At 46.1% G+C, this 10,487-nt stretch overlaps 1 protein-coding gene across 1 annotated transcript in view; it reads left to right on the top strand.

The window, feature by feature from the left end:
* The window catches only part of DNAH3 (dynein axonemal heavy chain 3), a 403,897-nt gene that overhangs the window by 122,923 nt on the left and 270,487 nt on the right, over window positions 1-10,487 (top strand). The window contains exons 18-20 of the mRNA XM_078777885.1: window positions 9,164-9,375; window positions 9,875-9,966; window positions 10,078-10,192. Of these exons, the coding sequence (XP_078634011.1) occupies window positions 9,164-9,375; window positions 9,875-9,966; window positions 10,078-10,192 (419 nt within the window). The remainder of the gene's footprint in view (window positions 1-9,163; window positions 9,376-9,874; window positions 9,967-10,077; window positions 10,193-10,487) is intronic.

Raw genomic sequence — 10,487 nt, 5'->3', positions numbered from 1 at the left:
GAGATCGAAGACCTCAAGGGAAGGAAGAAGAAGAAGAATCAGAGGAAGAAGAACAACAATGTTTAATAAAATCGATTATATACACACGTGTGGAGCGAGGCTCGAGAATGTACCGCCTACACGCAGCGGACAATTCCTCAAGACACTCGCTGAAAAATAAGTGGAAAGGCATTTCATTTATAGCAAAATATTAGACAAGAATCTGCGCTAAAGACATAGCACTACTGGGCAATAAGGACAACACCTCCCATTGTCCCGTCCTATAGAAGGTCAAATTTAGACAACAAGATGTAAGCATAATGATAGGCTACGCTTTTTTTGGCTATCTATCTAAACATATCAGACCCGAGTGCAGGCCGAAGTAAATATTCTTATACACTAGGCTAAATGGTAGATGAAGATTGGATACGTCCTTGGTTTAGGAGACATACTAAACACTACGAAGATATATAATTAATTATTCCCTTTGTGAAGGAGGCGTTTGGATGACATCTTTTCCTGTACGTGGGTCGAGAGCATTTTATCTACTGTTTGGCACATTCATTCAAGGACTAATTTACTAGGCTAAGGATCCACCCTGCACGTTGAGCCTCGAAACCACTTTTTGTCCACTCGCCTCTGCCTGCAGCTGAGTTCAAATCAGTTTCCAGAAGCACGATATATAATCTCAGATGTTATGATCAATTGAGTCATGGGGCTAAAACCCTAATGGCTGACAGTTCCTTCCTTTGTCTTGACAAGACACCTCCTTGGAAAGACACCAAATTCATCAATTAGTTACATGCCAGGCACGACATAGCGTCACGTATGCTCAAAGAGAGATACCGGCCCTAACTGGTCGTCTAACATTCAACGCATAAATTGTTAGCCATAATTCGCGACGACGGCGCCTGGTTTAAGAGATTGCTGCCGCCCGCCAGATTCCGAATCCACCCTCGCTGCGGCATAGGTGCGACCCAGTTGCCAGCCAGATTAAGGGGCCCTCTTTATGCAAGTGAGGTCCTCGCGAATCAGGGCAAACAATCGACGTTAAATGCCATCAAGCCCTGTGAATGTGATTTGCTGGGTGGTGTAAATAATTTTTAAAAGAACGTACACTTTCTAAATCACAGATATAATCATCCCAACTAAAATCATAATCATTATCAGAATCCCAAGCATCAAATAGGTTCATCGATCACCCCATATACTCCTTCCTTTTCTGCCAACAACATATCCAAAACCACTTGATTCTGCATCACCATCGTTTGCATATGCATTAATTCGTTTTCCAATTGTAGTTCTGCGATTCAGGTTTCGTTTCCAATTCGTTCCATTACTAATGCGAGACTATCTATTTGCCAATCATTCATAATACATAAGAGGCGTTAGCCAGTACACGCAAGGGATTTTCAACACAAGTATTACAATCATCACAAACATCGATGCAGGCATCAGCCAGTAGCCAGTTCCCACATGGGATTAACACAAGTATCACAGTCATCATCACAAAATTTAATACAAAATTCTGAAGCGCTGGTCACATCTGCCTTGTTGAAGGACCCATTCAGATTGACGGCCTCTGTGGTCAAGATCATGGTTTTCCAACGGCGATTTCTTCATCGTCCATCCTGAAAAATACTTTCTTACACATACCATGATCAATTCCTAGCCCCCCGTCCCACTAATTGGCATTTAGTTACCTTATCTCTCAGATGGTTGGCTTATTCATAGCCGCATTTCCTGTGTCGTGTCTGGAAATTCAAATGCCATATTTACTTTCACTAATTTCCGAAAATACCTTCCTTTTAATCATCTTCCCTACATCAAATAATACATGATTTACCAAATTTACCTTGCGAAAAATGGATCCCAGATAACAAGTCCCTCCCCACTGTTCGGGTAGGTATGGATATGCTTTATTTCCGCAAATAAACATTACTCCATGGGGTGGGATAAGGGCCGAGGCCATGCATTTACTGATCTCAACGCGGGTGGCGCTTGGTGTCCCCCAAGATATGGTTAGCTTGGTTACGTTATGCTGGGCTTGGTCATCTATGGTTATTACAAGGGGGCCTCCCTTTTCTCTCCATCTGGTGTCGGATGGCAGGGTATGGGTACATTCCGAGGTTCCCATCTGAACGTGTCCCTTTCCTATAAGACACACCCGTCCCTTTTGCTCTGTCACCCAGACTGGATCAGGTGGTTTGTCTAACAAAGCCTGCTTAATGGGTGGGGTATATCGAAACTCCCGGGAACACACTGCTTGCGATTTTGGGCCTATCAGTTCCAAGGTTGTGGTCAGACATGGGGTACGCAAGGGTCCTGAGCACATATCTCGTAGGGACAGGGGTAGCACTACCATTTCTATCCCTGTCGTACTGGTGTGGGGAAAATGCATACACACCCAACACCGTGATCGGTTCTGTACCTCCGCCATTGCACGGGTCACTGTCCAATACGTATTTTCCTTTGGCTTTTTCTTGCTTTCGATCCGTGGGTGCGGAATTAATATGTGTGAAATGCATGGTGACCTATAATCGTAGGGGGAGCTCTGTGACGTCATGAATTCACATTGTAATAATCGCTTGCTTCAAACGACTGAGGGCAGCAAAACCTGTCTAAACCTACTGCCATTTAACGACGCTTCCCAGATGACGGCTCCCATACACCATTCTGGCACAAAATTGTTGCATCCCACAGATGCCACGATTATTTGAACAAACTCATTTTCCTAATCCACCCTTTCAATTTTCATTTCAATTTAAAGTCAATCCAATGTCCTCTTTTAGCATCCCATGCACCTGTTGCAGACACCTGTTTTAGCCTGAAGCGGTATATTAAACTAAATGTGATTGCCACCCCTAACAGGCGGTGGTGCAGCATCCTCGATCTGTGGTGGTGCGTTTGAGGTGTCTGTGTTTGTGGGTATGGCCAACTTACAATGTGTGGCATGTACCCAGGACGACTTGCCCTCACCAAAACACCGCTGTTGGTGTGATCAGAAGAACTTGGTATGGCCCCGTCCAACTTTGTTCGAGCGCAGTCTTACGGGTGAAATGCTTCACCAGCACGTAATCTCCTGCCTCGACGGTGTGGATAGGCTTGCTTGTTGGCTCCGGTAGGGCCTCCCGAACGCGTTCATGTATGCTGCGTGCCACATGGGATAGACCTATGCAAAACTTTAAAAAACATGTCATCCATGATAGGTAATTCAAGTGCTGCCATATCCGTTGTTGGCTGATGCCGTTGACATATAGCGCACGAGCGACAGACCATGGTAACCACAGTCGAAAGGCCTGGTGCTGCCCAGGTGGAAGTGACCTGCCTCATCACCTCACCCCCCTATGGCACACATGGCCATTTGGATGCGCCATGCGTGCCAACCATGGCAATAAAGCTCGCGGTGCCACGGGTTTGTCATTAATCGTCCACATTTGTCCTTCTGCGGGGCACTGAGCTCCCAATTTAATCCAATTTTTGATGTTCTACGTTTGAGGCCGCGGCTTGTAATTGTATTACATCGAACTCTGTAGGTGCGGATGTCGGAACGTCTGTCTTGAGGTGCCAAATTAATTATGAACCCTTCATTGTTGTCCAACACATGGACCGTTCGGTGTTCAACATTGTATCGACGCCTTACTGGCGTTTTCCGCAGTCGGTCCATCATCCATGTACGACAGTACCCTGCCATTCCCAAAAATCGCAACGAACACACTAACTCTTCACTGTTATCCTTCACTTCACTTCAAAATTTCACTGTTATCCTATCAATACCTGGACAATTTTTTCCTTTCCTTCCTAGATACGCGAATTTCACATCAGTATAAACCCACTGGAAAAATTATCTAAAAAATAACTAGCCTCCCAAAACCATTTCCCTGCAAGAGCGGGGTTAGCCTTGCGGTCCACATGACAATCTTTTTTATTTTGCTCTATCACCTCCCTTTGAGCAATAATTTAATTGGTGTGATTCCCATATACCCACTCCTGGTGGAGTTCTGTTCACCTGGTCTGCAGAGCCGTGATCCAATCTTCACCAGCCCCCAATCACCTTCTTATCACAAAACAACAGTCCATAACTAACCACTTTTCTTTATTTCCCGTCTTTTCCATCAACTTTTATAATCTTTTCCCCTCCCTTTCTTAGCAAACCTTGCAAAGTCACTTGTCATTGACAAATGATCCATCTAATTCGACTTTCCTTTAACATCTTCGCACTTTCCATGACCTTCTTCACACTTACTTTAAACCTTTTCTTCAGACACAACCCACATGAGTTATGAATACAATTTCCCCTTCCAGGCACGTGTCTAGTCACTCACAAAGTGTCCATAAGACAACGTCATCATATTTCACAGAACTCCACCACTCTATTAAATCCTAAACATGCCCAATGGGCAATCCACGAAAAAATCAAAGCATTTTCAGTCCCCTTTTTCCCATATACTAGTCAATGTAAGTCAGCCAAACATAAACAGAGAGGTTCCAGCGAGTTGTGACCTCCATAACTCTAAACAACTCCGCTGGCACCTTTTAAAACAAACTTTCCCAGTCACTTACTAAAATAAAGTGCAGCTCTTGTCCGTAGATATACGTTAACCAAGGTTACATGAGACTTGACAACAATAGAATTTGGCTACCTACAGAGAAAGTACCTGCACAACACATTTACAAACCAATTCGTCCCCTCGTATTAGGGAACGTCACAAATGTTCCACCACAATTTACAGCAGGTGACCACCCACCTGCCTTCTGTCGAAGTCCAGTTCAATTTCCATTCACAGACAGACAGACGAACCCCCAACGTACTAACAGGATGGTCTCACAGAGGCCATTCCATTCAAATCTGTAGGCTGCCACGATTCTTCCCGCCAGGACACACCATCATAGTCCCCATAGTCACACGACACGTCAGCAGACACAGTGAATGACATTCAACATCATAACAAACGCCGCAGAAACTGCTCCTCCTTGATCCATATCTGCAGACGCAGTCAGACACACCCAGTTGGACAGACAGACTGGCTCCACATTACAACTGCAAACATCCGAAATGACAACAGCTAACACCAAATATTTATTGTCCCCCTTTCAGGGAAGTCAAATCAACCACCATTAAAGCACAAAACAGAAAACGACCATATACTCAGAGTGAGACCCGAAAATCAAGCAGACAGACCGACAATCGAACCTGTCTTTCGACACTGCCGAACGACAAGTTCGCAGACACTGAGGGAGTGACATTCGACCCCCAGTAGATACCGCGGACACCGCTTTGGTCCGCACCAGCAACTCCCTCAAAATCAGTGTTCAGAGACATGACTCCATAGACAGCCAGAAAGCCAGACAAATACGGACACACACACACAGAGATTAATATATTTTTACAGATTAATATACAGAGATTAATAGATTAATATAAACAATTAATATATTGTCCACATTCATCTTGGTCACCCCAACCCCTTCTGGCTCTCCCCAAGAGCTCCGTGTCCGGACAGACAGACAGATAAACGGACCGGGTGAAACCATAACCATCCATTCTTCCGATTGGACTCACGTCAGCATCACATGTCATTTTTGCCTTCATTCGACGCATTCTGCCATCCCAAATCGGCCAAATACAAGCCCCGGCCATGCCGTTGAATAAACACCCTGTCGGTTGACAGCCTATTATTTTGACTTTCACTCCCATTCTCCCTTGCTACATCTGGAGAGCCGTTAATGTGGGGATGTAATTGAACACTTGTTTTAAAGCCCTGTCTACACATGCTCTCCATAACATTCTCATTATTCCCTGCCAATTTTACTCATCCGGATTGCCCAACGCCCGTAGGCAATTTGGGGAATCCCTTGTCAGTCAATGACACACATCAATGACACACACACAATAAACACAAATACACGCTGCAATGACAGATCATTCATTCCCTTATACACAAATACAGTATAAATTCATGCACACTCATGCACACTTCAATCCTACTTACCTGTGAGCTCTAACACATCCAGTGCGTAGCTTAACTTAAAATACTCATTATTCTACCTTTCTTGGGCTAGTCCCTCCTGGTAGTCCTAAAATCGGGTCGCCCCCCGATTCCTAACCTTAAACGCAGTTCTCACGCCGGAGTAACTTAATACCTATTATCTATCACCCACATATGGGTCTACCTGCTTCCCACGCAGGAAGCTTACCTTACCTCCTTATCCCGGGCGCCCTGTATAATCGATTCATTACCCACTGCTGCTCTGGTTTAAACTAAATTTGGTTCGGAATGCAAGCCAGGTGGTACAGCCGACAGAGGTCCATACGTCCAAAGTAAGGCGGGAGGCTTCAATTTCGAGGTGCAAAAATGCGTACCCACCAAATTAGATGCCGGCAGGCCTCCTTTCCGACCTGGAACGTGAGGATCCACCTCGTCTGCACACTTGGATGTATCCCACTCCTGACACCAAAATTGTCGAGATCGAAGACCTCAAGGGAAGGAAGAAGAAGAAGAATCAGAGGAAGAAGAACAACAATGTTTAATAAAATCGATTATATACACACGTGTGGAGCGAGGCTCGAGAATGTACCGCCTACACGCAGCGGACAATTCCTCAAGACACTCGCTGAAAAATAAGTGGAAAGGCATTTCATTTATAGCAAAATATTAGACAAGAATCTGCGCTAAAGACATAGCACTACTGGCAATAAGGACAACACCTCCCATTGTCCCGTCCTATAGAAGGTCAAATTTAGACAACAAGATGTAAGCATAATGATAGGCTACGCTTTTTTTGGCTATCTATCTAAACATATCAGACCCGAGCGCAGGCCGAAGTAAATATTCTTATACACTAGGCTAAATGGTAGATGAAGATTGGATACGTCCTTGGTTTAGGAGACATACTAAACACTACGAAGATATATAATTAATTATTCCCTTTGTGAAGGAGGCGTTTGGATGACATCTTTTCCTGTACGTGGGTCGAGAGCATTTTATCTACTGTTTGGCACATTCATTCAAGGACTAATTTACTAGGCTAAGGATCCACCCTGCACGTTGAGCCTCGAAACCACTTTTTGTCCACTCGCCTCTGCCTGCAGCTGAGTTCAAATCAGTTTCCAGAAGCACGATATATAATCTCAGATGTTATGATCAATTGAGTCATGGGGCTAAAACCCTAATGGCTGACAGCAGACTCATCAAGAATTATTGTATTTGCCCTCGATGTAATGTCCATTGTGGTTTTATTACTCGTGGTGATGTATCAGACGGGAAGACATGGTACTGCTCTACCTGTAAGACTCGACAAAGCATTCGTCAAGGCAGTTGGTTTGAAGGCAGCCACCTATCCAGTTTACGCCCATAAACTCCGACATTACAACCACCTATCCAGTTTACGCCCGTAAACTCCGACATTACAACCACCTGTCCAGTTTACGCCCGTAAACTCCGACATTACCTAGGTTTTTTTTTCTTTCATCTTTAGATCCATATTTTTTTTCAGCGAGGAATATTATACACGGAATCTGAATCGGTGGCAGAGCAGCGCGCTGATTCACTCATTCGCGCTCATTGATGACGATCACGATCACGTGATGACGTGATCACGAATGATGTTCGTGACGCGATCACGTGATGTTCCTTGCCGCCATAAACTCACAGCAAGTAGCATAGATTTTAGCATGATTAGCATTTAGCATGATTTAGCATGATTTAGCATAGATAGTAGCATGTTTCACATAGATTTTTTTTCAGCGAGGAATATTATACACGGATTCTGACCGGTGGCAGAGCAGCGCGCTGATTCGCTCAGAGCGATCACGTGATGTTCCATCTCCGCCGCCAGTTGGCTTCACTTTTCACGGAGTATGAGCGTTCTATATATTTTCAATTCAGTGCGCCCGACTCGCTCATGTACTTGATTTGTGGCATAGACATGGCCATTGGGCCTTCACGGTGTAATTTGTGCGAGGCTTTTGTCCGAGTGAGCTTGAGTCGAGAGGGCGAATGTACCGGTTGGGAATGTACGGGTCTCCCTTCCCCCACCCGGCAACGCCGGTACTGGAGGGCGTCACAGGATCGGTGAGACTCCAAAACCGCTTCGTGCTGTTGCGAAGATTCAGGACGATGTCGCGATTGTTGTGCTGCTCTCCTCCCATGAGAACTGCAACGTCATTGTTGACTGGCCCTCCCCTTCCCTCCCCCTTCCCCCTCCCTCCTCCATCCTCCCCTCCCCTCCACCCTACCCCATCCCCTTCTCCCCCCTCCCTTTTCCCCCTCCCCGTCCCTTTTCCCCCTCCCCGTCCCTTTTCCCCTCCCCCTCCCTTTTCCCCCTCCCCCTCCCTTTTCCCCCTCCCTTTCCCCCCTCCCTTTTCCCCCTCCCCCTTCCCCTCCCCCTACCCCTTCCCCTCCCCCCTACCCCTTCCCCTTCCCCCTTCCCCCTCCCCTCCCCCCTACCCCTCCCCTCCCCTCCCACTCCACTCCTCTCCTCTCCCATCCCTCCCCCTCCTCTCCTCCCCTCCCCCTCCCCCCTCTTCTCCCCACGTTTATACACGGAATGCCGGGTACTTCCCCCCCCTCTTCTCCCCTCCCCCCCTTTCCTCCCCTCCCCCCTCTCCCCCCCTCCCCCTCCCCTCCCCTCCCCCCTCTCCCCCTCCCCCTCCCTCCCCCTCCCACTCCTCTTCTCTCCCATCCCTCCCCCTCCCCTCCTCCCTCTCCTCCCCTCCCCCCTCCCCCTCCCCCCTCTTCTCCCTCACGTTTATACACGGAATGCCGGGTACTTCCCCCCCCCCTCTTCTCCCCTCCCCCCCTCTCCTCCCCCCCTCTCCTCCCCTCCCCCCGTTCCCCTCCCCTCCTCTTCCCCCTCCCCGCCCGGCAATGCTGGGTACTTCTGCTAGTGTATATATATATATATATATATATATATATATATATATATATATATATATATATATATATATATATATATATATATATATATACTGTATATATAACATGATATTTAAAAAGGTTGTGGACAAATATGACAAAATTGGTGGCTGAGTTGGTTCAGTGTCAGGATCAAGCTGATTCGATTTGGTTTCAGGTCCGAATCCAGATCCAGCATATCGGTGGGATACAAAACATATACTGTTCAGCCTGGCGAGGTGTGTACTCTACCGAGTGTCATTCTAGTCTAACTTGCTTTGCAGATCCCTTTCGGGAGATCAACGCAGAGGAAGTGAAAGATGACGTCGAGAACATGTGGCGACTCATGTACAAGCTCACCAAAACCTTTCTGGAGTTCCGGAGCCCAAGAAAGGTGGCCATGACCATGAAATCATCCATTGAAAATTTCAAACAATACGTGCCTGTTCTGCAGACCATTTGCAACCCTGGCATGAAAGCACACAATTGGCAGCAGGTACGTTCCACTCCATCACGTTGCATCCCTCTGCTTGTCATCGGCAGGGTGGAGGAAAGTAAACATCCGCCCAAGCCCTCTCTCTTCCACAGATCTCCTAATGTCCCTGTTCCCCACTGTTGTTATACTTCCCTCTGTCTCCCCTCTTAACTCCTGTTCCCTTTATTATATGTTCTATGTGTTCGCTCTTATATGAGCCTCGACTAAGGATACAAATTAAAACAAAAAAAACCCTTGGCTAGCTCACGATTTTGACACTGTGACTGGAAACTCTTCGTCATTTGGTTGAATTCTTCCACGGATGTGTGTCTGACATCCTTGAGGCCTTGCCTCTCATTCTTTCTGCACTCATGCTGCGTTCAATGATGAGTAGAGTGTTGTTGGTTCATCTCACACTGTGACTGCAACAATGTCACGAATTGTGAGACTTTTTATGATGAAGAAGAAGAAGAAGAATATAATTAATGATTATGAAATAGGAATCATTATTTATCTGCAGGTGAGCGCTGTTATTGGGAAGCGTGTGGCGCCTGAGCCTGAGACAACTCTAACCCAAATGCTGAACTTGGGACTCTCCAAGCATATTCAAAAGTATGACTCGGTATCCGATCACCCCATCACCAACATTCTGGAACCAAACAACTGTTTCCTTTATCAGGGAGGGCTGTCTGCTTGAGGTGCAGTTTGCTCTCTTTGTTTTAGGCTGGAGGAAATTGGAACAGCAGCCAGCAAGGAGTATTCATTGGCGAAGGCCTTGGATAAGATCCAGTGTGAGTGGACAGGAATGAATTTTGCTATAACTCCCTACAGAGAAACTGTAAGTATTAGGCCTACTCAATGTCGGTCCCGAATGCTGCTGTCTGGTCGAACTATTATAAAATGATGTTAATGGAGTGGTAAATATGCATCTGTCTCTGAAGTTATTGTGGATAAGCTGATGTTATTTTTATACAAATCAGGATTCACAATTTGTAGGTAATTTCAAGGCTCTTTGTGCACATACACGCACACTGTCACACACACACACACACACACACACACACACACACACACACACACACACACACACACACACACACAAAATTAAAAATAAGACAACTAGCAAAAATGCC

This window comes from Myxine glutinosa, chromosome 1 (genome assembly GCF_964187855.1).
Source record: "Myxine glutinosa chromosome 1, kmMyxGlut1.1, whole genome shotgun sequence".
NCBI classification, from domain to species: Eukaryota; Metazoa; Chordata; class Myxini; order Myxiniformes; family Myxinidae; genus Myxine; species Myxine glutinosa.
The sequence above is the reverse complement of the archived record's forward strand: the minus strand, read 5'-3'. Positions and strand labels throughout refer to the sequence as shown.